Source organism: Chroicocephalus ridibundus, chromosome 1 (assembly GCF_963924245.1).
Source record: "Chroicocephalus ridibundus chromosome 1, bChrRid1.1, whole genome shotgun sequence".
NCBI classification, from domain to species: Eukaryota; Metazoa; Chordata; class Aves; order Charadriiformes; family Laridae; genus Chroicocephalus; species Chroicocephalus ridibundus.
The window spans coordinates 204,656,292-204,683,689 of NC_086284.1; the positions used below are offsets into that span (position 1 = coordinate 204,656,292).

General features: G+C 40.8%; 2 protein-coding genes across 5 annotated transcripts in view; one reads left to right on the forward strand and one right to left on the reverse strand.

Moving 5' to 3' along the window:
* DUS4L (dihydrouridine synthase 4 like) overlaps positions 1–20,290 on the reverse strand; it is a 41,127-nt gene extending 20,837 nt beyond the window's left edge. The window contains exons 1-8 of one of the 4 annotated variants that reach the window (XM_063323436.1): positions 20,219–20,290; positions 19,251–19,385; positions 18,881–19,002; positions 14,871–14,988; positions 13,289–13,411; positions 12,109–12,351; positions 4,444–4,536; positions 207–307 (exon numbers count right to left, since the gene is read on the reverse strand). In XM_063323436.1, coding sequence (XP_063179506.1) covers positions 207–307; positions 4,444–4,536; positions 12,109–12,351; positions 13,289–13,411; positions 14,871–14,988; positions 18,881–19,002; positions 19,251–19,360 — 910 coding nt within the window. In that variant the 5' untranslated portion in view covers positions 19,361–19,385; positions 20,219–20,290. Of the gene's footprint in view, positions 1–206; positions 308–4,443; positions 4,537–9,215; positions 10,590–12,108; positions 12,352–13,288; positions 13,412–14,870; positions 14,989–18,880; positions 19,003–19,250; positions 19,386–19,924; positions 20,198–20,218 lie in introns of those variants that run through there. The other 3 variants (XM_063323434.1, XM_063323432.1, XM_063323433.1) reach the window with 3 other exon arrangements.
* COG5 (component of oligomeric golgi complex 5) overlaps positions 20,266–27,398 on the forward strand; it is a 191,442-nt gene continuing 184,309 nt past the window's right edge. The window contains exons 1-5 of the mRNA XM_063323427.1: positions 20,266–20,399; positions 21,331–21,470; positions 22,457–22,514; positions 25,685–25,739; positions 25,840–25,909. Of these exons, the coding sequence (XP_063179497.1) occupies positions 20,327–20,399; positions 21,331–21,470; positions 22,457–22,514; positions 25,685–25,739; positions 25,840–25,909 (396 nt within the window). The 5' untranslated portion in view covers positions 20,266–20,326. The remainder of the gene's footprint in view (positions 20,400–21,330; positions 21,471–22,456; positions 22,515–25,684; positions 25,740–25,839; positions 25,910–27,398) is intronic.

Sequence of the window (27,398 nt, forward strand, 5' to 3'; positions counted from 1 at the left end):
AAGCTCCACTTTTCCTCCTCATTCACTATTATATTACTATTACATTTGGATTCCCAACATGGGAATCCTTCTCCTCTTCCATTCTATTCTAGAACTTCTTATTAAATTAGCTGATTTACATTAGTCTTGAACCCTTTCAATTAATCTACTGCCATGAAATCCATATACCATGTTTTACCCCCCTTTGTTAAAAAACTAACACTTACCAAGAAACAAGACGATCAGTAAAACTATTATTGTAAGGAACATCTTGTTCCAAAAAACTGCCATTTTGCTCCATAGAGGAATCATAAAAATCTTCTGCCATCTGTAAAATAGCATTGTGTTATTCAGAAATAATTAAACACTACAAGAAAAGCATAATAATCTCATAGAAGAGAGCCTTGTTATTGATATGAGACTTATGTAAGGTCTCTAAACAGCTGCTTTAATTGCCATATAATTTAGGTACACGTAACTTTCCCAATAATCCAAATTGCTTGTCTCTTTTTTGTTTCTTGTCAATACAGGCAAAGACAGTTACTTCAACTTGAAAACTTCTTGCATGATAGCAGGTACTCTCCAGATGTGTTTTATTTTAGCTTTTGCTTTGGTTAGCATTAATCTGTGTTCGGTCCTGACTACAATAAACTCAGGGATGGGGTAAAGACCGTATGTTGAGAGATATTAGTTGTTTATCTTAAATAGGTAAGTTTTAATTAGAATAAATTACTTAGGATTATAATATGATGTGATTTATACTGGTTGCCTAGCTTTACTTGGCATGTGTAACTAGACTTGCTGAAGCCTTTAGGCCGCAATAGAATTAATTTTCTTCGTAATTTTCCTAGCAGCTGGTGCACTACTGTGTTTAATCTTTTAGTATGAGGAAAATGTGGATAACACACTGATGTTTTGGTAGTGTTTCTCCCTAAGTCTGGGACTTCTTAGTTTCCCATGTTCTGCCAGCGAGCGCAGGCAGAAAAGAAGTGTAAACCAGAAGATAAAGAGGCTACAACTGTCGGCAGAGACAGCAAATCAACAAGATAACAGCAGTCAACGGCCTGCCTGCCTGGACATAGACAAAGAATCCAATAAGGTGTTAGAAGACCCCAGACCAAACATCACCATTGGACTAAAAGACGCATGAAGAGAACATATAGATCACAAGGGTGTAATTGCTCAGGGGTTTCTTTGTTCGACGTCCCTCGCTGGAGGCACCCAGCCTGGGCTGACCCTGCTGCTATACCTTTCAGTTAAATTATTTATTTTTATAAAATCTGATGCCTGAGACTCTGCTGCAGGAAACCTAGGGCCGAGCCTGAAGAAAGAGGAAGTGTACCCGAGAGTAAGTGCGTGTGTGTATGTGAGGAATTGAAAGGGGCACCCATTGGTTCACCGGAGTCGTCTGCTGCAAAGGGACCCTGGTCTGAGCAGTTAAAGATGCTTGGGTGGCGTGTGTGCAACTCCTTGGATGGTGTGTGAATGCTCGGGCAGCAGCTTCTCCTTTAACATGTATAACCCATTCCACCACTTTTTATTTCTACCCACTTATACTACTTGTTGCTGAGTAAAATAAAAACCCTCCACGAATTAAGATTGTCTCTACCATCCTTTTTCAGAAGGCTTAGCTTTTACGTTGATGAGTCTGTGTAATTATAAAGTACAAGGATTGTTATTACATTCTAACTTGCAAATGACAACAAAAGGACAAGTCTCATGTCTATATTTTGTCTAGTGTTAAAATCTCTTTCAAGAGCTAAGGAAGCAAATTCGGAGGCCAAATGGTGGTGAAGACCATTTTTTTTTTTTGTTTAAAAAATCAATTGCCTATTCAATATTACTGCATGGAGGGCTCTGCAAGAATTCACACTTGCAGTACAAAAGAAGGACATCTGACATGCTCTAATTAACTGAAACCCACAAGAGCAGCCACTTATCCTTTGCTGCAGGTTAGAATCAGTGCTACTGCAAAAATGAAGGAATATCTAGTTATGCCATTAGGGATGTAACACAGGCATGCTAGTCACCATCTGATTATATTAGGTAAAATTTCCAAGTTTTGTTGGAAGTATTTACATTTTCCAAAGACTGATAAAATTTGCCCTTTAACAAAGTAGTTTCCAACCTAATTTAAATCAGACTGTACCATCATCTCCAATGGTTCCTTCTGGTTCTGCACCAGCAAGGATTTAAATATTTTAGCATTGTATGTACACAAACCTTATTTAAATCTTTTAGTATAATCTGAGTTCTTTATAGCAGACAGCCATCGTTTGTATCAACCAAAAAGCTTAATTAAACCAAGCTACAACTCAAAAGAAGCCAACTTGCTAACTCTTCAAACATGCACTTCTCCAAGTTTCATATTAATATCCACTTAAGAAGTGATTATCTGAGGATTCTTAGACCAACTGTGATTCTTAGACCAACTACACTGCCAAGTAACATTCAGGCTAAAAATAAGATCTCTACTGGAAAGTCTTCCTATGTTATATTTTCAAGCTTATTTTTCCCCAACAAGTATCGACATTCACATTTATTAATGCTGCATTTCCTTTTGGTGACAGAAGTCACATAAATATAATCCTTCCAAATTATAAAAATGGCCACCACTATAGACGTACCACACTTGGCAGCAGAGATCTGTCTTTTTGTGTATTTGCATTTTTACATTGTCAATTTACTTATTCCCCAGGACCTTAAAAGCTTGTTAACAAATTTAAAAAGGAGTTCATTATCCAAAAAATGTGCAAGCACAAAAGAGGCAAATAATCTGACTGGAGACTGGCAAGGAAGTACATCAGAACTTTAGAGAACAGCAGTTTCACATCTGCCTTTAATCACACATGCTTCACCTTTCTGACAGAACCAGCTCCCAGGCCACCAAAATGTGCAAGGCAGAACTGCTGCCCTCCAGTACTGTCACAACAGCTAGACCTAATCTTTAACCCACAAGATTCCTGTGACAGTTTTGTTAACGAGATAATTGACCACGTCAGATAAAGGATAAAGCTATTTCATTCTTTCAGAAACCAGTGTTCAAAGGAATAGCTGAATGCTACAAACCAAGGAAAAAAAAAAATCTATCTTTTGTATATAATTAAAAGCACTGTGTTTAATGTTTGGATAAATTTTGGTGACACTACAGGTTATGAATTGCTTTTCAACCACAAAGACTGGATTCAAGCCCTATTTATGTCATAAGTGAAATCTATCTCGATACTCCCAATGTACCATGCATGTGTCATCAGCTTGCAGAAATTCTTGCAGCTAGTTTCCTCACATAAGCCATTAATAATCTGATTACAACTCCCATAATACTTCTCCCTTCTTACATAGAATTGCGCTTTTGATTAGAAAACAACAGAGAATACAAAACCTCAATAGTCTATGTTGAAATGCTGAACTCCTCAAAAGCCAGCTTGTAAAAAATCAGACGTTAAATTAGATTTTAGAACCGTTTCAACTTCTGAAGTTGAGAAGACATGACTAATCATCGATATTGGCCGTGAAGGACCCAACCATTCTCAAGACTCTCCCACAGGTTTAAATAGTTAAATTCAGACTGTCCACACAGCAGAGTTTTGTTTTAGGTTTTGTTCCTTAAGGTATTAAAGTAAAAGCTGTATTCTTCATCCTATATATATCTAAAGATGCAGAAATCAAACATGCAGCAGTTTTTACACAACACTGAGACAGCCTCCTGTAGAGAAGCTATCTTTATTTCCTATAAAGAAATAAAAATAACATTACCAAATCTGAAGAGCTACTTAGAGAAAACGATCTTAGGATAATGCTATAAGCCTCTGCATATAATAAGAGTAATTACCACATTTTGTTTCTTTCCCTTACTAAGGGCATTTACTTTACAAGAATGAGTTATTTTTCTTAATGTTTGTGTTGTGTTCTAGAAGTAGTACTATTTTGTTAATCTATATATAAGTTTAGAGAGGCCTTTATCACAGTCGTCCTGAAACTTTCACATCAAATTGAAGTCCACTTTTTTTTTTAAAAGAAAACAAACGATGACAAGTTTCTTACAGCCCTTACACATGCTGTACGGGGTTAGCTTTGAATATCAGCTGTCTCTTATCCGTTCGGCACCCACAATGCCTAGTGCAAACTGCTGTAAAGCTGCTCCTCACAAACTTGACAAACAACTCCTGAAAAGGAGAGAAGGCCGGGAGGCGACATCCCACCTGCAACGGGGCTCGTCCCGGGAACCCTGACTGCTGCCTGGACGGATCAGCAGTGTGTGCCAAGCAAACATAAAGCTCTTCAAAAGAGGCTTACGATTCTTGAAACTCATGACGCTCCAGTCCCGAACAGCATTCCTCCAGCTTAGTTCCGCCGCTAGTTTAAGATGCGGCAGAACTCGGTGTTTCTAAGAACAAAAATGTGAAATAAACCCAAACGGGCGGGAAGGCCGAGCCCGGGTTGCCCAGCACACTTAAGTCCTACCTCAGCGGAGAAATGAACGGCAGGCAGAGCACCAGAATGACTGCGATTTCGCCGTACAGAAAGGCAGCAACTGCCGTCCACTGGAAAGTCATCGTCCCGGCGGGCCTGCGCAGGAAGGAGCGGCTCAGGCGGGTGCGGCAGCCCCCACGGGGCCCGGGCTGCCTGGCGTTGGGCCGCGGGGTTTTAAAGGGAAATATTTCTAAGTAACTTCACCGCGGCGCAGACATCCCTCTGCACCGACTTCCCCTCCCGAACCAGAGCCCGTCCGCCGGGGGAGGGAGGCGAGGACCGGCACCCTCACCGCTGCCGCAGCCCTCTATGCGGAGACCGCAGCCCCGCGCCTACCGCAGGCCGGCAGCTCCCTCCCGCCGCCCCGCTCCAGGCCCTAAGCGCTGCCCGCCGTCCCCGCTCCCCTCCGCACAGCCGGGGAGTCCTGGGCCGCCCCGGGCCCGTCCCGTCCCCCTCCGCGGCACCTCGGCCTTCGCAACCTCCTCGGCGCCGGCGCCCAGCTGAACCTGATGGCGGCGAGCCGCTCTCGAATGGGCGGAGAGCGCGGCCTCGCGGGACGGGGCTGGCAGGGAGCGAGCAGGTCCTTCCCGCCGGCGCTGAGGGGCGGACGGGGCGCGCAGGCCTCCGCCCTGCTGGGAGGAGCGGCGCCGGGAGCGGCGCCGAGTGACTCGACGACGGCGGGGGCAGGGCGGGGAACCACGGCCCGGGGTCGGTGCGGAAGCGGCCGCCGTCCCAGCCGGGGAAAGGTGCGGGCGGGCCCGAGGGGAGGGTCGGGTCCCCTGAGGCCCCACCCCGGTGGGGCTGGAGGCTCCCCGCCGTCCTACCCCTTCTCCAAGGGCCAGCCTTGGCAGCCGCCCCGGCTTCCTGGGCAGTGGCCGAGGGGACCGTGAAATAGCCAGGCCTGAGGGGTTTGTGTGGGGCGGCTGGAAAGGCCAGTTTGCGGTAAGACTTGAGTTTACCGAGAAACCACACCTCTATCGGAAAACCTACACAGGATCTACACGTTCAGAAAGGTTAAAATTAGTGTCTTTTTCACAGTTAGGGAATGCTGCAGGATCTTGCTGTGGTTGTTCTGCTGCTCCATGACTCCAGCTTATTCAATCGGGGACTTCAACTCTGCTCTCTAGCGCACTAGTGAGTTTCTGAAGTTCAATTAAAATCTGTGTGTCTTGTGCCCCCCCAGTGTATTACACTACCTTAATGTATTAAGATCCCGTAAATCAGTTTTCTCAAGGAAAACAGGCCCAGTATTCACAAAGACACCACAAATAACCAAACAGTCTCAAACACTGTCAAACAGGTCTGTTTGGACCTCATGAATAACACAACATTCCTACAGAAAATCCTGTTCTATCCTGTTGTCCTTTTTACCAGCACAGCGAGGCTCCCAGCACGTTATTTCCACACCTTGGTACCCATCTTCCCATTTTTTTTACCATCTCTTTTGCCACCCATGTAACTCCCCTTCTCTGCCCTTGTAAAATCCTCCCCTAATCACTTTTCCCTGTTGTTCCTAGTTTTCTGTATCCATACCCACATCCAGTATTTGTGATGCCATTACTTGGTCAGTCTTGGCCTTACGTGGTGTTGCTGAGGTACTGATACAGTTATCGGCCACTTTTGGCCCTCTAAGTTTCTAGTTTCAAATGGACCTTCAAAACTACTCTCCAGTATCTCTGTAGTTTAGTTGTTTTTCACATAATTCTCCCTTAACAGGTGGTGAAATCCAGCCATCCCTTGCAGCTCTATCTGCAGCTTTTGCCAGCTTCTCACGCTGTTAGATGTCACATCCAGCAATTTCACATGTCGTATCCGTGAGTTTTCCACACCCTTTTCATCAGTTAGCTCAAGCCAGGGCCCCCTCCGCAGCTTATTGACTTGCTGCAGCCCTAACAGGCTGTGAGGTGCTGCTGGTGGAAGAGGTTACCTTGTCTGGCTGGGCATCACCAGCCCTCTTGACACAGCTACCTGCTTTTGGAAATTCAGTCCCAAATAATTTCCATCCAAATGAGGCAGATCAAATGCTGCGAATAGTAGTTCTTTGTGACTCTAATCCACTGGAACTGAAATAGGGTAGGAAGTTCTTGCATAAGCGGTTTTGAGCGGAGTTGTTTGCAGCTGCTCACAATCTGAAATTGTTTACAGTTAAAATTTCCCAGGTCTGTGGCCTGGGGATGGAGCCAGTGTGTCAACATTTTCCTCACTGCTGCCAAGCCATGTCTGGATGAAAGGTTACATCCCAAATAATTGTTTATGCATAACAAATATTGGAGAGTGATACAACCAGCCATTTCAATCCAGTCTACACAGTGGAAAGGGCCTGGGTTTTAAGAAGTATTTCTAACATGTTTTCACAAACATACTTAATCAGAAGCATAGACAAAACATAACCTCTTAGTATGTCCTGATTAATACATTTTAGCTATTGGCCTACAGCCATGATACCTTATTGAAGATGTTGAAGTGTTATTAAAGACTTTCTTTCCTTTAATTCCAGAGCAGTTTCCATTTCCGAGTTGCTTACTCACCTCTTACAGCACTGCAGGCTGTGCTCCCAGTAGCCTGGCCTCATACTGATAGGACGGTATTTGCACATCCCTGCTGCCAGAGTCTGCTTTTTCACTTCGGGGGCTTTGTAAGATGTCAGACTCACTCTGCAGCGACTGCTGTGCACTTCCACTGCAGCTGCTGCGTGTTCCCCACCAACCTGGAACGCGATCTGAGGGACAGAGTGAAGCCTCCTGCAAACATCTTGTGAGACCTCCCTTCTGGTGCTGGCTGCACTCTGCCGCTCCTGGACGGTATTCTAACTGAAGTTGTAGAAGTCTGGCTTGTTGATGTAAGGCTGCCTATCGAAAAGTGAACCACAGTGTGATAAATATGACACCAAACAATATGTCTAATGGCTGTCTCCTTTAGGAAAAAACCTCACAAACCTTAAAACATTACACTTAAAAGAAATACCTTCCTCTCCCACCAGTAAGGTGACAAAGCATTCAGAAGTAGAAATATGAAATGCCTTTGTATTAAAGGTGGTCAGAGGACAGAAATCTGACTAATTCACTGAAACGCAAAGTGAAAGTTCAAACTTGTTCCATTCTAATGTGGCTTGTATGACGTCTGTCTCATCATCACACACTGCATTTGCCCAACCATCAACCCAAGACAGAGAAGAGACCTAAGAAACAACTTAGCAGTAGAGAACAGAGAAAATGGGATTGTACAGGCTGCATGCAAAAAAGTACAGTTGAGAATGTGTCGCTGTTACAGGAGGCAAAGAACATAAAATAGGAAACAAAGCTTTGTATCTTATATTACTTGCAGAATAACTTTTAAAAATTTGAAAATTTGAAAATAGAAAGACAGAGTACCTGGGGATGTTACAAGTAACACACACAGGAAAGGAATGTATCTGGTGGCTTTAAACTGGAGATGAGAGTCTTCCCATATTCAAATGGCTTATAATGAGAAACATGACCATAATCTAAAACACTAAGTTAAATAACTAACTCTCACTTTTAGCAATTTATGTATATTTGAACAGTCTGGCTGTTCAGAGTATGGCTTTAAGACTCCAATTCTGCAGTTTATTCTATGTCAACGCAGTGAAGTGTGTTCAGATGCATACAGAATTCACAAGGCAAGAAGGCGTACAATTCATTTCACCCTCAAAAAAGGATGATAAACTTTCATGATGCATAATTGGCCACACCAAGCACTCCTTAACTACTTGCAATATTAACAGCAACCTAGGTCTTATACTTCAGGCAGAAATCTCTGTGATTGATCTCACACAGGCACAACAACTGCTGCCTTCAAAATAATGAAGTATTCAGTTCCTAAATAGGTCAAGGTATTTCAAGTCCTCTAAAATTCAATTTCCCCACTATTGGGGAGGGGAAGAAGCAGCAAGCCTTGCATTTGTGTTACTTGATTATAATAAGTAACTTTTTATTCTCTGCTCCTTGTGGCTAATGGGACGGTTCACAACAAATAATAGTTGCTTGCCAAATCATAAAAATCTTAAGAAAATGCTAACAGAGGTCTTGGTTAATTCTTTCAAGAATGCTTTTCTTCTACAATGCAGTTGTAGTTTTACTTTTCAATTTTGATGCAGAAGGCTGGAGGCATTTTCAGAACTGAGGAGAACTGAGTATTGCACTATAGTTGGATGAACTTGAGACCAGAAATTCAGCAGTACAAAATACAATGTCATGCAGTTGGAAAATAGGAACTTCTCCTGTAAAACTGGGAGCTCATAAATTACAGGATGAATATTAGTTGAGGAAAAGTGAGGCATTAGAAAGAGAAGCATTAACTGCAGAAGACATTGCTAGGGTTTTACCTGGAATGCTGTACATAATTGCACTCATCCGATGTCAAGAAAACATTACAATCTGGAAGAGTGAAAAAATAGCTGTCTGAAGGAATGGAGAACCTGTTGCACCAAAAATTCTGTAGTTTTCCACTTGTTAACACATCAGGAAGGTGACTATCCGAAGAGTTAGGTAACTTCACATTCTTCAATAATGAACTAGCCTTGATGGACATGTCTTTCAAACTTTTGTTTGTATGCCTAAATCGGAACATACTCACTATGAAAAATGATCAAGATTTTTATGCCATTGCATTAAAAGAACTGTGAGAATTTAGATATCTAAATGATTAAAACATTTGGGGAGAAGCATCAAAAGTAACCTCCCCTCCCCCAAGCTGTCACAGTCTATAGTGTAATAAAAAGATTACAATTGTATACAAAACCAAGTAATTTATTTAGAAAATGTATAACTATTCACTTGTATATTCACAGAAGTAGCAGAGTCAAAAACTAAGCAATTTCTGGTAAGAATTTCTGTGTAAACATATAAAGAAAACAAATTATTTGATTACAAATAATTGTACTGCACAGATCTGTGAAATTTTCCTTGCAGAACAAATGCAGCTGGTGAGTAATGTTATTATCTTGTTCTAATTTTCACTATTTCCCTCCTATACAAAGATTCAAAGCCAAGTGGCTGTCATGCTTTGATAAGCAACATGCCAGCAGGCAGAAAGCACTGCAAGAGCCCCATGGAGAGAATCTGTGAGCTTTTCTTTGACCTATAAAGTTCTGTTTTGGTAGATGACAGGGATTTAATCTTTTATATAATTATTATACAGTAGATAAACAAAACTGAATTCAGTTAGATTGAACTTTCAAGTCTTGCATTTTAGATTCAGCTGCTTGTACTTAGTTTAAACTATCTCTTCATTTTACTCTTTCCTTCTTTCTGTCATTGTTTGACTATTCCAGGTTTCTTTCACGATATGAAGTGTGGAATTTTTCTGAGTTGTAAGTAAGCTTAGAAAGTTTTAGCTTGCAAAAGAAACATCTAATTTAAAAGAGGGTATTATGCTGGGCTTCAAGGCCTCACAATCTTTAAGTTCGAAAAATCTGCTCATGTTTAAAAGTACAGCTTATGTCAGTTAAAGCAAAAGCTTCTGTAATTGCTCCCTTTGTATTCTTTTGGTCTGAAATTCTTGGTATTATTTACGAGTAGTCCTGATTTTAGGAGGTTTCACATAAGGCAGGCCTTAGTTTTGCAATCATATTGCTGTAAGCAATTGTCTGGTGAAAAAAACTAATTACTGGAGTCTTACAATAATCAATCCTCTGTGTAGCAGTGCATTGTAAACAGAATTCCACATTTGTGGAATCTGGAATATTTTCTGGAGTGAAAAATGCTGACATAAAATTCCTAAAAATATAAAGTATCACCCTGATCATAATGTTATGCAATATATGAATGTGACTAATGGGTAGTTAAACCTAGAACCCAGTTAAAACTTGAACAATGTATCGGCAATTGCAAAGTAGAGGTTTACGTAGGACTAAAATACTTTTGGTTATCACACACCATAATGATTATTCAGATAATCTAGTACTGCTGAGGTACTTGATAAAACATTAAAAACTTTTTTTTCTTGTTTTGAAGTTATGCGTTCCATCATGTACATTAAGTGGTGGTGAAAACAAGTAAAAGGAGTTCCATGCTCAAGAGCAATGTCAACCCAGTCCTGGATGCACTTCAAAGGTGTCTCTTCGTATCCTGCAAACATAGCTGGATTTGCTAAGAGTCCTCTAGCCACCATTATACCTTCAAATTGGAAATTAAAGCAGGAAGTTACATTACAGTTTAAATTTTACATTAAATCTTCCTATAGATTTTGTACAGTACCCCTTAGGACAACCACCCAAAATGTACAGACAAGAAATGGGAAAACAACACGGATGAGTGTTATAGCTATACCAGAGAAATCCATTTAACAATCCAAACCTCAGGCTACCTAGAACACCTGTCAACATATTCCACTTGATGATGTGTCCTTCCAGAAATTTTGAAATGAAACACAGGACACAGAAGCCTTTCTTCCCTACTTTTGAAACTGCAATTCAATAGCATTTTGTTTTTTAATTTGCTACACACATACAAGCCTGCCTTTTTAACATAAAATTACGATGGACAGACACAAAGGTAGTAATATAATAAATTTAGTTATTTTTAGTGCAACTCAACTGATTCATTGATGTAGAATCCTTCCAGTAAGAGCTCAATGTCTCAATTATATAAATATCAGGGTTCTTGATCTGCAGTGTATTTGCGACTCTAATCCCAAATTGTCAGATAAACCCATACAAGTTCTATTGTAATTTTTCTGCAAGTAAGGGATTCTGTTTTACTGCACTGTCAACATATAATCTATCACACTTAATCTCTTCTTAATGAACAGAATGATTAAAAATGAAACATTTCTTTCGCTATTGTGCATGACAGGAAAAAAAAAAGATGCTTTATATTTTTGTTACTCAAGAAGGTCAGCTGGGCTATGAGAACATTCTTTTCTGTTACGTATTTCCTTCCTGCTTTGTATCTGGGGGGAAGGTACTGTAGCAGCATGGCAGTTTGGTTCAAACAGTTTTTGCTGTTGCTATTAAATACCAATAGTGTCAAAAGAAACCTAGCTACTGTTCTCTGTCCTGTTATTCTCTAGCTGTAAGATCCAAAGTGTCTAGGTACAGATCACCTCTTCAAAACATATACTTAATTTCTATATTGTCTTGAAACCATAGGCGGCTGCAGGAATCCATTGTGACTAAATAACTGCAGGGCAATCCTTTACCCCAAAATTTTACCACTGAAGTGTAAGACAAGGTAAATACATACAGATCTGAGAGTGCAATGCCTCACTATGTCCTTGAAACTAACCATCTTTACTTTTCCTTTTTCTGCCATATTTTTACTGTAAGAAATCTACTCCCACATGCAGAAGTAGAGATTTCCAAGTGGAAGTTTACAGTTCTTTAAAAGATGATCAGCTCCATAAAAGAGATGGAATGAATGTCTGAAGGTTCTCCTGAACTCCACTACTGAGTGATGAGATAGCATAATTAAGCAAAGAGCTTTTGTAATTTGCCTCGGAAGTTGCTATTTGTGGCTTTGAATAACAGAGCTCTAGTGCTCTGATTATTACAAGTGATTCTGTTTATGAGTTTATACGGCATCTAAAAGTCCTCTTTCATTTGTCTCCTCAAAGAGTAAAAGGCACTCAAATCATGTCCTACTTACAGCCAAAATAAATGCTTTGAAATCTGATTTGTAAATTTACTTAGAAAATAGATGTTTAATCTTACCATCTGCTCCTGTCAAGTGATGAACGTTTTCAGCATCTTTTAAAGTTTTAATGTCTCCATTAGCCACAATAGGTATAGACATGCTTTGTTTAATTATTTTAATTGCATCATAATGTACAGGCTGATGTCTTTCTTCTACACTTCTCCCGTGTACTGTAATCCACGAAACTCCAGTTGCTTCAGCTTTTTGACACAGGTCAACTGTTCTTTTTAAGTCCTCATGGATCCTAAAAATCCAAGGAATGAAAACCTTAGCCAGTAAGTTACCTGGACTGTATAAAAAGCCCCTCTCCCTAAAGAGGAGTTACCAAAGATTTGTATAGCAGTATAAATAACGAAAATATTACTGTTGGAAGATAGAGAGTTTTCTTTTTTTAATAAAGACCTATGAGTTTAATGTATCGAAACCACTATTTAATTTAGCATTTCTCGATAGTATCACATCTCTGAAATATACATGGTAAATTTTAGAGAGATTGACCAAGAGTGCCCCAAAGATTCTACGATAATTATCATTACTTTGCATATTTTTTAAAAACAAACAAACAGATTTACACTAGTTCTCATTTCCCAGAGGATTGCAAAATGAGTTGAAACTTAACTGACAAATATGCAAAAGCCACATGGGATGTGTGGATAAATAGCGGATGAAGTGGTGCAAAGCAACAGTTTACAGAAGTTCAGGAAGTGATGAAGGGAAGCGGGATATGTTCCTTACAGCGGCTGTGGGGACCTGTTCCCAGTTTTGTTAACCCTTCACAGCAACTGTGTCTCTGGCCTCCAACAGCTCACAAAGTAAACCTTGTGATGACACAGACTATGAATTGCTTTTCTTTTATGGAACCCTAGACCTCTTAACTTGTACTTTCAAGTCATTTGGATTGCAGGAAAACTCCAGTATTCAGTATGTTATCTGGGTAAGTAGTCAAAGGCTGTGCTGGTTCTACTATCTAAATTTGGGATTACTTGCACCAGATATTCTTTCACCATCGGGGGTCAAAAAATCTCAGCAGTCTTCACATGTAAGGAAATTATAATGTGTAATATTACATTAGCAGAATTACATATATTAAAGTATAGTGTAACTATTACACTAACATGTTTCTTTAAAAAAATTAAAAGGATTCTTCCATGCACCACAAATAGCACTTAAGTTAGACCTACCTTATTTTAATAGATACTGAAAATCTAGGGTTGTCGATCTGATTCCGTACATGTCTCACCATATCTCGAACGAGCTCTGGTTTATTTATTAAGCAAGCACCATAACCTTCTGCCATTGCCCATCTTTAAAAGAAAAAGAACATTTGTATTCTACATTTGAAAAACTGCAGATCAATTTCAGTCAAATACATCAGTTTCCTTCCTTAGGACCTTCAGAATGTGTGGTTGAATAAACAGAGATAGTACTGGCTGTAGATCAATGACTCATTTGCAGTTTGACACAAGCTTTTAGGTCCTAGTTCAGTCTCCGTTGTGCTGTTAGAACAAGTTACTAATGTCTTCAATTTTCTGTCCACAAAATGGACTCACAAGGAAGATAAATTAACATCTAATCAACAATGGTTTTGATCATACATAAAACAAACAGTTTGATATTTCCCCTTCCATGGGATCATGGATTTTTTCTAAACAGAAAATGGCTTTTGAAGATTTTTGAAGTGCAAGTGAGGATAGGATTTCAGTAATATTCTGTTTTTCCTCAACTGCAAAACACTTTGTTTTGATTGGCAGGAAATAACCTTTGCTTCCACTTAACCACAGCAGTTTTTTTTCTTGAACAATTTTTCTTATAAAGGCAGATTAAGTGCATGAAGTTTGGTTATTTTGAAACCAGCAGGCACAAGAAACAAAGGATTCAAATGAAGCATATATTTTTGGCCTAAAAGGAACTTATAGTTTGGCATATTTAAACTGTAGTTAGCTTAGGAAAAAAAATACACATCCTTTCCGAAGTCTCAGGTCTCTCCAGAAACGAGTTTTCTCAAATACTACAATTTTAAGTCAAGACAACCTAATTAGAATAGACAAATTAAGTATTTGCACTGTAAAATTATATTTTGCTTTCCTACATTTATTTTTGAGGTCTTCACTTAGAAAAAGACTGCCTGACAAGCATGTAATAAATGGTTCTCAATTGAACCAGTTGGCAAGAATCTTCATTTGTGCATTACTACTCTGTTTCACTGTCAAGACAAAATCTTTACCAATTTAAGTGAGAAGTAGATCACTAATTCACTGTACTTATAAACCTAATAAAAGATGGAAGAAATTATTTTCAGCACTTCCTGAATAATACAATCTGTATAATTGTATTTCAGAGACTATTGTTCACTTGCAGAAGTCTAAGACAATGAGGGACTTGCCTCATTATTTTGGGAATTGCCACATCATTTCTCAAAACACTCTCCAAATTATTTGCAGCAAGCTCTTTTTGGTAATGCATATTTAACAGCTGTTGAGAAGGGATGGACACTTCACTTGTGAACCGACACTCAGTATCTCAGAAATGAAAAAAGGCAAGTTGGCAAATACACCTGGTTTTCCCAGTCTCACCACTGTGACAGGCATCTCAGAACATTCAGAACAGTGTCTTGCCACACAGACATTTCTGACAGGTTAAAAAGATGTTTCTCTCTCAAAGTCTATTTTTAAGTTAAGACACAAATTACTATGAAAATGAAGACCAACATTCTTTATTCTCAAATTATTTCATCATATTAACTCAGCTTTTTCAAAACTTTACCTCTGAGGACAGCCACAGTTTAGGTCTATTCCATCTGCAAAAGGACAGACGATATGGGCAGCATCGCACAAAATCTGTGCTTCTTTAGCAGCAAACTGAACAATCAACGGATGATCACCTACCCCAATGAAGAGATATTTAGAGATTAAAAAAACCACAACAAACAACCAACCCCAAAAAAAGAAATTCTAAGTTTTGAATGTTTTTCATATATTGAAAAGCTGTCTGGCATGGTTCTGGGCAACTGGCTCTAGGTGACCCTGCCTGAGCAGGGGGGCTGGATAACATGACCTACAGAGGTCCTTCCAAACTCCAACTGTTTTGCGATTCTGTGAGCCCTAGATCACAAATAAAGGTAGCTGACCAGTGGTTACTAAATGAGTATGTCTACCAAGAAAGGTGGTAATTCAGGCAAATGTATGTCCCCTACACGATTGCTGGCTCAACATATATTTTTTTCTGACTGAAATTGGTCAGATGCTTATCTTTCACAAAGATGATGTATGAAATGAAGTATTATCTTTTTCAGCAGCCTTCATGCTTCCCCTCCAAGCCTGCCACTTCTTGTCTGCATGCTGCGCCTTTGCTGTGCTGACACAGCTGTCTGTCTGGCCAAGGAGGAAACTTGCTTACAGAACGAACCTTTCAGGAAGCTTTGCCCTTCCTTATCCCAGCCCATCTTTTTCCTCTTCTGTGCCAATGTGGCTGGGTTTTATCCACAATGCAATATGCAGAACTGGAATGAGAACACATGCCCAGAGGCAGCTTTAGCAGCTTTGCCTCAAGTGGGAAACCAAAGTGTCAGTGCTCCTCAACTTGGGTCTGCTGAACTACTTGTGATTTACTAAGCCCCTGCAGAGAGCCAGATGGTCATTTGGAACATGCTCTCCTCTTTTACAGCTACTGCATTACGCTAAAGGCATCTAAACATATCTCAAACAGTCTTAGCAATCACTTACCATATAAACAATTGCTGCAGTAAAGAGGAAAGGGGATATCTGAGCACTGATAGAAAGACATGGTCAAAGAAATGCACAAAGCAAGTGCACTTCTGGTACTGAATAGACCACAAGTGCTTCTGAAGATTTTTCTATTTTAGGGGAAAATAAGTAGTTCTTAAAGTAGCGGAGCTTAAGTCAGGAAGGGCAAGCTGAGACACTGCTATAAGTTACCTAAAAATCCAGCAAGCAAAAAAAATCCCTTGCATATTTTCAAAACGGTGTCCATTTAAGACAGCTCCTTAGCTGAAGGGATTTACATTGCTACAGCTAATATTTTGGAATAATCCCACACTCCTAGTTTTTTTTGTTGACCATTAAGTAGTAAAAATACTGAATCTACCCATATTAAGTTTTTTAGCAGCCACAAAAAACATCTACCTCTATTTGAGAAATCCACAACCAAGAAATATTAATGCTGAAGAAAATGGAAAACAGAAATTGCAATTGTAGGCTCCAAACCTACTCCACTAATTAGAAGACAAAATCCCCAAACAGCCAGGAAGTTAAATATAAAACTGCCGTAAAATTTCACAACCTGTTGTGGAGCTACTTGTTAAAAGCATAAATGTTAATAACGTAAATTTTATAATCTTGGCAAAGCTGCCTGAGGCAGAATGTTTTACAGGCCTGTAAAATTAAGGCCAGCATGAAAGAGGTGAATAGGGAAAAGATATTGTTTACAACACTATAGCACTTCATTTTGTAACCCTTCTAATCAGGCAGCAAAGCTACAGCATAAAGGAGAATTTCCTCTTTCCCTGTCCCTGCAGCCCCCAGAATACAATACGTGTCTGACCTGTGGGACTTCAGTGCCAAGGACGTTGTGTAGATCAGAACTATAACTAAATTCAAAGGGGGCAAACTAATAGCTTTGTGGAGCTTTGAGCCATATATATTGTCAGTTATGTTCGTACTCATTTATTTTTACACACAAAGAATTATTTATGCTTTTTTAAAGTTGAACTCCGCTAATAAGAGTCTACCTGTACTTCCCAATGTGACTGTGGGAAAGTAACGGAAGATGGGTGAGGAGAACTGTAAACACGCCCAAGTGACTCACACATGGAGTACTGTAAAACACAGGTATCACACTAATTGTTGTTTAGTCTTATGTGCTTGACAAGTAAAACATCCACACTTAGACAACGGAGGCCTGTGATGGACTCAGGGGCACCTTATCAAACATGCTGGAGATTCCTGCCCTGCTGTTGAAGAAGATCAAAGCACAGTGAAAAACTATGCCTGCTTGAACCCTTGAAATACAGGCAAGAACGGCAAGTCTGAGCTCTCACTCTCTCGCTAGTAAGGACTCTCTCTCATTCCACAGTGCCTGTGTCCTCTGCTTGCATCTCCCGCACACCTCCAGGTGCTTCTTTGGAGGTATCAAGATTACATTTGTTTGCTTTTCATCCGTGGTTTTCGGTTGTTCCTGCATCCTGCCTGTGTCGGCTCACACAGTGACTTTTCTCTGTAACTGCTCTATTTGAGTAATGTACCATAGTAACCAGTGCTAAAATAATGAGATATACTTCCCCTGTTTTTATATATACACTTATGAAACCACCAATTCAGTGATCTGAATAGATTAAATCATCACACTTCGTAGATCCTACACACCAATCTTACTAGCACGTTATCAGTGCTCTCTTCATTCCTCCAGATGCAGCCTGTGCTTGTATGTTCCTTATTACTCATTTCACGCCAGCAGATCTGTATCATTATTGTCACCTCCTACCACGTATTTCATACCACTTTTCTCTTTTGCTTTACAGCCAGGACTCTGTACAACTCCTTATACTCCTTTTTGCATATGTTCTGATTATGTTTCTGTATCATGCCTGAAGTCTTGCTTCTCCTCATCAACCCCAGCCATGCTTCCTGGTCTCTTCTTGCCTTCTTGCTCCTTTTTATTACCCTCTCAATGTCTCATGGAGTCCACCAACAGCCCCTTCCACTTTCCACTCCAGCTAATTTTAAAGCCTGCTTCTTTTATCAGTCTTTGATTCCATTGTGTCAACGTTTGGCCTATTCATTTCTTTGCCTTTAGCAACTCTTATTTTTGTTAGAGACCAGAAAACATTTCCTGGCAAGGAGTTAATTGTTCGTTTCTGAAACACACAAGAAACAGCAATTGCTGGGGAAAGAATCTTACTACCATCTTGTACTGGGTCTACCTAAGATGGATTTAATTTTAAAATTTATTTTAAGTTTATTTATAGCAGCCTGTATGGTGCTCTGTTTTGGATTTTGTGCATTTGTTGATAATGCAGCAGTGTTTTGGCTACTGCTGCACAGTACTCACGCAGCGTCAAAACTTCCTATTTTTCTCACTCTGCCTCCTCCTGCCCCCAGAAATAGAGTGGGGTGGGGCAAGAAATTAGGAGTGGACACAGCTGGGACAGCTGACACAAACTGGCCCAAGGAATATTCCATACCATATAACATCAAGCTTAGCAATAAAACTGGAGTGGTAGGAGAAGAAGAAAGTGAGTCGGGACGTGGCAATTGTGTCCACGGTGGCTGTTGCTCAGCAACTGGCTAGACATTGGTCTGTTGGTGTGAGGTGGGAAGTGATTGCCTTTGCATCATGTGCTTTTTTCTTTCTTTCCTTCACTTATTATGTTGTCTTTATCTTGACCCACGAGTTGTTATTGCTTTTGCTCTTCCTATTCTCTCCCTGTGCAGCTGGGGGCATGGAGGAGGAATGAGTGAGCAGCAGTGTGAGTGCATAGCTGGTGGCCAGCTATGTGTGGTCAACCCACCACACATTTAATCAGTCTGGAGGCCCTGATTTCAGGTAGGGACAAGGTTTTCCACTACTTCTTTGACACACTATCACTGGATGTGATCATCTTGAATATTTCTATGGTTTTGCAATCAATCAGATACGGTATACCAAAATTGTTAACAGATGTCAAGTTGTGTTACAGACTTCATTCACCTGGCCAATTGGGTTTACCACCACATAAAACATTTCAACAAGGGAATGGTTTCTTAAAAAATAAATACCTTTGTTTGTTGTGAATTCGCTGTCTCTAGCTTTTTCAGATCTCACAAAATCCGCTGCCACTATCATTGGTGTGTAGCACAAATCGCAACTGTATTTCCTAACCAAGGTCCTGAAAGCCAACCTGCAGACACATGAAAATTAAGAGATAAATAGTAAAGACATTTTTCTAATTAGCTATTCCGAAATGCTGTTTTGACTTGCAGTACTGTGGGGATGTCCAAGTTTGATTGTGAGATGAAACACGTCCCATGTCTATCTCCATCTTAAATAATTAGAGGAGAAAAAGGTAATCATCCCTGTTTTTACAGTAAGGATAAACTTCCTCAGAAAAAATGCACTGAGAACATCGTTGACATGACAGTTACTTACTTTGAATAGCGGACCATAGGGGCACATATTTTTACAACTTGCCCAGAATGAAACAAATCCATGGGATCTTTTAGTTGGCATTGTTTAGTTTCTACGATGTCACCAATCATGTATAATTAACAATCCTTTTAGCATCTGGAAAAAACAAGCAGTGTTTGAAATGTAAGTCATTCAGCTATTTCTCACAGGCCCTGTGGCAAAGCATTAGAGCTTAAACTGGACTTGCTTTTTGGTAAAGCATCCTGCCAGAAGTCATAGAATCATAGAAATGTCTGGGTTGGAAGGGACCTTTCAGATCATCAAGTCCCACCATCAACCTAACGCTGACAAAACCACCACTAAACCACGTCGCTCAGCACAACGTCTGCTCGTCTTTTAAAAACCTCCAGGGATGGTGATTCCACGACTTCCTTGGGCAGCCTGTTCCAGTGCTTGATAACCCTTCTGCTGAAGAAATTTTTCCTAATATCCAGTCTAAACCTCCCCTAGCCCAACTTGAGGCCGTTTCCTCTTGTTCTATTGCCTGTTACCTGGGAGAAGAGACCGACCCCCCCCCCCCCCAACCTCCCCTCCCTCGCACAGTGTCAGGAACAATCCTTTTGCCACCACCATTTGCGAACACCGGGCCTGCGCCGGGCGCCCCGGTGCAACGTGTAACAGCCCCGCTGTCATACCGTTGTCTTTACATTCCTTACAGAATTCTTTATGGGACCCCTCAGGCTGGAAGGCAGGTCCCGGCGCAGGGCCGGCTCGGAGGCCGGACCCGGGGCTCAGGGCCCTGCCCTGCCCCACAGGCCTCACGGAAGACGTTTTTTCTCATGACCGGCGAGAGCCGCCCCTGCTCCAGCCTCGTCCCGCCGCCACAGGCTCAGCTCCCCCCGCCTCTCCCCGCGCTGCGGCCCGACCACCCTGGCCGGAGTCTGCTCCCGCCTGTCGCCGCCTCCCGCCCGGCCTGGCCCCGCGCTCACCACGTGCGCGAGCGCCCCGCCGCCGTCACCGTTCCGTCGCGTGCCTTCGCCATCATCGCCGCGCGCCGCCGCCCGGGAGTGACGCGCGCGCTGCCGGCACCTGCCAGCATGGAGGAGGCGGGGGCAGGCGGTGGCGCGGCCCCGGCCCCGGCCCCGGCCCTCGCCGAGCTGCTGGCGGACGGTGAGTTGCGGCCGTTGGCGGCGATGGGGGGCGCGGGCGGGACGGGGGATGAGCTGGGGGAGGGGACGGCGCCTGGCTGTGCGTCCCGTCAGCGGGACGGCGTCGGGGGTCCCGTCGGCGGGCGGCCCTGAGGAGACGGGGGGTCCTTCGTGAGGGCTGGGTGGGCAGGACGCGGGGGAGAGGCGGCGGTGCTCGGGGACGGGGCGAGAAGGGCGGCGAACCCTCCCGGCGGTGCTGTCAAGTTGCGGAAAGTTTGGGCGGCGGAGTGGGGGAGGCGGGCGGCGGCGGGAGCGGTCGGGAGACCCTCCCCCTGCGGGCAGAGGGGTCTTCATGGCCCCGTCCTGCCAGGTGGCCTGTTCACCTGTGGCCTCTTGCTCCTGAGACATTAAAAACAAAGTGCACTGAAAAGAGAGACGAAGGTGCTTGGTAGTATCAGTATGCGCTCTCTGGAAACTCGGGTCTTGTGTGATCCAAAGTTGTCATTGCAGGATCATTGCAATAATTTAGTAGTTTATAAACCAATAACGTTTTAAGAGTCAGGTATGATTTCATGAAGTTGTGTCTCATGCCACTTTGGTCCTCAGCGATTTGAAGGTGACTGGTGTGTGTTTGATTGTGGGTACAATCTCAACAGCCTCACCCTTGTTACACTGTACAGTTTAAAGAAGAAGGTATCAATACTTTTTAATGTATTCTACTCAAGAAAAGTCTGTGTGGACTTCTGCACCATTTACAACCTCCCAGTCCCACAGTCATCAACTCCAAACTCATTTCTCTTGATTGTGGTCTCTTCTCAAATCAGTGTCTCATTTGTATTATATGATCTAGAGAACATACGGAGAAATTGAAGGTCAGAGAATTGTACGCTTTAGGTCCATAAATACTATTTAACTGTTTTGAAGTACGAAGATAAAATCTAAATCTTTTTCAGAATGTTACGCTGACTTCTTCAGAGAAGACTTTGATGTGAAAGCTTACACTTCCCAGTCTATCCATCAGGCTGTGATAGCTGAGCAACTGGCAAAACTTGCCCAAGGTATTAGTCAGTTGGATAAAGAGCTTCATTTACAAGTAAGTTTAAAGCATACCTGTTATTCTGAGGTGGTTGATATAAACTAGTCAAAAGCTTAATAATCTTATGATGTTGCTGCTTCTGAAATTGCCCAGTGCATTCTGCAAGCAGTAACTAAAGGTATAACTTGCAACAAAACTAGTAGTGAATCTGATACTTAACTCAGCCAAGCCCACTCTTAATAACCCTACCAAGAAGCTATATACTGCTTTGATTTCAGTTTCTGCAGCCCATCTCTGTATACATGGAGGTTCCACTCTTCCGTGTAAGGATATTCCTTGACTTTTTCCAAAAGATATGTCAGCTATCAGAAACGCTGGCCTGTATTTTGGGATGACAATTGTGAGAAGATAGCGAACGATTTAACTTGTACCCTTTCATCCTGTGCTGGAGAGTAGCCTTGGCTCTAAGGCTTGCCTATGTTAACACACCTCCACACCTTCAGAAAGGCTTTTGAGTTCGGAAAGTAGAAGGCTTTGTGGTAAAATCTACGCAGACACCACAAATCCGCAGTGGAACCATGCAAAGAGAACGTGCTAAGTTTGTGTGTAGTTTCAAAACCTGCTTCCTCCCTCTGCCCCAGTTGGTAAATTCTTCGGGGAATAGTTTCTAAATGTCATGAATAGAAAAGAAAATATTACAAATGTGAATACACATCATTATTGCGGGGTTGCTAAGCTTACTTTTACAATTATTATATATGAAAGCGTGTTGAAATGTGATTGCTCTGCTGGTTTTAATTAAGATGTCAATTATGCTGCAGTTACTGACCCTCTTGTTCTGAGCTTGCCACTTTTATGAATTAAAACATGTTCTGAGAACCCTTTCATCTTTAAGATGTGTCTGCTTTTTCCTATGTCTGCCTAATGTAGTGATGATGAGACTTTAATGTCTAATGTAAGAACAATGGTGATATATTAATATATTCCTTTCAGGCACACCCTCCATTTTTCTGTGTTGATTTCTCTATTCTATCTTTCTTAAGGTTGTTGCAAGACATGAAGACCTGTTGGCCCAAGCAACTGGAATTGAATCCCTGGAAGGTAAATACCATTATGTTGTGCTTGCTACTTCTTACAACGGAGGAAGCACTTTTAATATCTGTGCAGGGAATGTCATTCACTGACAACTTTGTCCCCTAATGTTAAGGCTACAGATCTTCTGAGGAGTAACATGTGGCAGCATTTTTTTTGATGTCAGTAGATGGAGCTCCAGGGAGAAGATTTGGCTGATACTTCTCTAGACTCATGACTTCACAGGAAAACATATTTTGATAATCAGTTCTGAGCAACTTTAGCAATCAAGTCTTTTTTGACCTTTTAATATATTTTTCTAAATAAGCCTAATTTTGTTGCAATATTAGCTGATACCTGTTGCCGTAAGTATCAAGTTTGCGCATGTTGCATATGCACGCGTTGTGTAGTTTGCAAATCTTAACCAAAGAGGCTTTAACACATAATCTTAACTGCATTGAGATGTATTTTTGCTAGTAAGGGGATACTAAGTTAAATAAATACCTTTGTGTTATTCCACTGTTTGGGATCTGGATTTTAACATATACTGCTGACTTTCAAAGGCCTTAGTTAGGAACCATTGAATCTGTATAGAAAAATGCTCGCAGTATATTCTTCTTGAGCCAGGAGTTTGTTAGATCTGCTGTTCTGCTCTTTGTCACTTGCTGGGAATTTCATATGGGGTTTTCTTTTTTGTGTAGACAGAGATTTACCTCTGTCATATGCGAATTTGCATATACCATGGGATCCAAACATATCCCCTTTCCCCCTTCCATTTTGCAAATTGCTAAGTAATTTATCTTTGTTCCTCCTTCTGCTTCTAGGTTTTGGCATAACCAGAGAGTTTCTGGTTACTGACAGTTATAGTATCTTCTCAGTGTTTGGAACTTGTTGGATATAGTATTCAAATGTTAGTATTTGCATATAGCTATAAAAGTAAAGAAATGTCTATTTAATCTTGCAATGGAAGCTCCTGAATAGCTTTTAAAACAGTTGGAAAATTAAGCATAGGAAGACTGGAACCTGTGTTCATCCTCCAAATAAGAGTAGATAGGAATTTGCAGTCAACCTTGTGATTGATAAAATACTTCCCAGTCACGATCTTCAGCAATTTTGTGCTCAGTGGAATTGCGTTTTCTGAAGAAATCATGGTTGTTTCTGAAGGCATTCTTTCCTAAAATTGCCCTGAGGAAAGAATGAAGTGCTTCAAAACAACTATTCAATTATAAAACATTTCTATATGGCAGGCGTGGTAAATAATGTGTGTTTTACAGCTAATAACACAAAATAAAATCTAATTCACCTCAAGTTTGTTGAAAAGTCTCCATTTACTTAGGGTTATGCTCCCTAAGAGGCCTTTTCTGTGTGTGAGGGAAGGTTCTAATCCTGAAAAGTATTTGATACCTGAGACATCAGTAGAAACTTCAGTCTGCAGTTGCCAGGAAAATGGAAAATCTGTGCACACAAAGATGATGTTTTAAGTTTTGCAAAACTTTCTTATCTCTGTCCTGCTTGTGCTACATGTGATATATGGTCACTGTAGAGAAACACTGAGTCAAGACTCATAAGAAAAAGAAAAGATGGATGTTGATAGAAATTTTAATTGTGAAGTTAGAAATGCATAGCTCTTGGTATGTTTGTCAAGAAAGTTAGCAAGTGAAGATTACGGAACTGATACACAGCATGCACAATCATTTGGATATGTGAAAGTGAATTTCATTAAATGTTTCAAATTGGTATACCCAGCTTGTGGAGTCCTTCCTTTTTTAGGTCTGTGCACTTTTTAATGGTACACTGGTGTGGTATACTTACTCTTTTCTGTCTATAGGTTGCTCAATAGATATCTCGAGCTTCCTGTTAGCTCAAGATAAGCTAAATAGTATCTTCCCATATCTTACGCAGCAGATGGAGGGGCTAGATTGCCTTTTCACCCATCCTGATTCTGCCTTCTGGCAAGAGAACTGCTGTATGCTTTACAGCAATGTCACAGCCGTACACGCAGCAATGTCATGCTACTGGCCCTCCCCCCCTTATTGCAATGTAGGGTAGAAAATTCAGCCTATTTTGCCAACTTTTCACTGTATCTCATATCTTCATCCTCTGATGTGTGAGACTTGCATGCTTACCGTTCCACGTGTAAAGGTCAAGAGAACTCCCAAGCCTGTCACTAAGCCAAGTTAATAATTCTGATGTGTGGAGGAGATGGGAGTTGGCATAGTTATGCAAAATACGTAAGATATAGTCCCAGTACAGGACAAGCTGAATAAAACTATTAACAGTAGTTATGTTTATCGTCCATCTTACCGTATCATATTGCAGTTTTATCCAATTTAAAAATGACATGCTTGTAAACAGGTCTTTAAAAAAATGTAGTATGTTTGAGAATGCTAACAATAACTGGAACAAAAATAATTTCATAGGTCTGGGTTTGCTTAACTTAATTAAATTCTCAGCAGGCTGATTCCATATTACAAAAATGACTGCTACCCTTGACTACTTTGTTTGCAATTTAACAAGAAAAGAACAAGCATGCTTGTAGGCTTTCTTTGTGCTGCTTTGCCAAACTAATGTGGAACAGACATGATTAGGGTAGTTGCTCTGTTTGTAATCTAAATTAGATGACCTCACAATGACATTGATTCCTTTTTGCTGAAGATGCTTATGCACAGGAAGAAAACCTTGAAATAGAATTTATTATCTTCTCAGTCCTCTTTGTTGGTTTCTCTGAACCATCTAGTCACTATGCTAAATAAATAAAATAGGTTCTGCCATTTTTGTATATCATGTTCAGGTGTTTGTACCAGGTTATATGCCTTTGATCAGTAGTCCTGATCATCATTCTCTTAGAAAGCAACATGCTCTAAATATTATTTGAAACTTAACATATAATGAATTTCAGAGTGATATTTCTTATGTAGGTTTGTGTTGTCTACCAATAAATTTTCCATAACATTCAGTAAGTGGCTTATTACCTGCTCAATTTATTTCAAAACCTGCTGTGTTTTATTCATTTCAGTCTGTTTAACTGCTTTGTTGTAAAGGAGGAAACTGGGGTTTACTATGTTTTGTTGTGTTACTATGTTTGAATTACTATGTTTTGAAGAGTACTATAGTACTATGATTTGAAGTTGCTATGATGAAGAATAGTTTTTTCTGCAATTGACAATTGTTTCATGTAAAAAATCTCCTTTATTTTGCAGGTGTCCTCCAAATGATGCAGACTAGAATTGGTGCTCTACAAAGTACTGTTGACAGGTATGCCATTCATTATGTGAGTGGAAAATGTAAATTCTTAATTGTTCTATCATGCTACTTATTAATACTGCTATAAATAAATTTCTCTTCTTATTTTTAGAATTAGAGTCAAAATTGTTGACCCCTACAACAAAATAGTGTCTCGCACAGCTCAGCTAGCAAAACTTCAAGTAAGTTGTATTAAAAATGTATTTAAGTTGTATTAAATGTATTTTAAAAAAAATCATTTTCGGTATTTCTGAATGAAAATTTCAGTATTTCTCAATGAAATTCAGTATTTGTGTGTCTTTTCATGAGCTACTGAGAAGTGCTTTGTATTGCAAAGTAAGAAACTGACCTTTGCACTAGCTAAGTGAGTTTTTGTGGAGATGGAGGGAAGAGGAAAAGGTTATCTGAGTACAGTTTAATTAAATTCTCGTTACAGTTTGCGTAATTTTGGTATTTAATGTTATGGTGCCATTGTGTAGAAAATGCTTTTCTCCTCTAAGTTAAGGCATGCTTGACTGCAGCTTAGTGAAGAGTTTGGGAATTAATTCTTTCAAAATAGTCAAGATGCAATTTATGGAGCCAGTTATGGTTCTGGAGTTTTATAAGCCCAGGCACATAGTTGTCCCTGTCTTTTGAATACTAGTGGGGTCTACAGGAGAATGTAGATCTCTGTTAGAGGATAGCAGTGGGAGAGAGCTTATTGTAATGATGATGTCAAACACTTCCATTGTTAATTTTATAACAGTTGAAAACTATTCCATAGATCTTTAGTCATGTGGCTGCATTCTGTTCAGTTCATGGTTTGAAAATCAACACAACTCCAAATCTACAAGTGTTCCATGAGTTACTGTTTGAACTATTTGTCTTCACAAGTTTACCTTAGCTTTGCAGAACTAGGAACTTACCTTATAGTGGTTGAAATTTGAGCTGTGGCTATACACTCAAGTAGACTGCCATCTGCGGGTAACTGCTGTTGATGAAGCTGCACACTGTCATGCAATTTCTAGTTTGGGGGCTGGTGAGGCAGCTGCAGTAGTCTCTCGGCTGAACTTATTTTCTGCATTACTTTCAGTAGCAGTGAAGTCCAGCAGGAAGCTCTTAACACTCTCTTCAGCCAGTTTGTCCAGCTTCTTCTCCTGTTATTTTCAACTCTAGCAGTTAGTTTTTGCCACTGGGCAAAAATTCTGTGCCTTCCATGTGGCAGGTTAGATGCCAAATTTTTTGTTCTCTGATGTATGTTGCAGCTGTGGAAAGGGCTGTGGGAATTTGGGGCTAAAGGTAAAGATTGTTTCTGCCCTGACCTTACACAAAGTCAAACTGCAGAAGGGCATCTGAGAAGAATGTGTCCCTGAACTTTGGAAATGTTTCTTGGGTGCTCTTTGCTTCCCCTTTGCTGTAGTAGGGTTTCATGGATTTTCCTGTGGTGTGAAAGCAGCATGCATCCAGGGTCAGCATTAGTCAGCCTGTGCCAGGGAGTTTGTAGTATCTGGCTTTTCATGGCTGTAAGTCAGAAAAAAAGGATGCAGGGTAAGGGGAGCCTGCTAGGCTACCCTTCCTAATATCTAAACCTGCTTACTTACCTCAGTGTAGAAAGAGGAACAATGATTCCGTCTTCTCTGCCAGTGAGAGTCCATCTTCCTCACGAGAGCTGCTGTCCCTTCTTGTATTGGC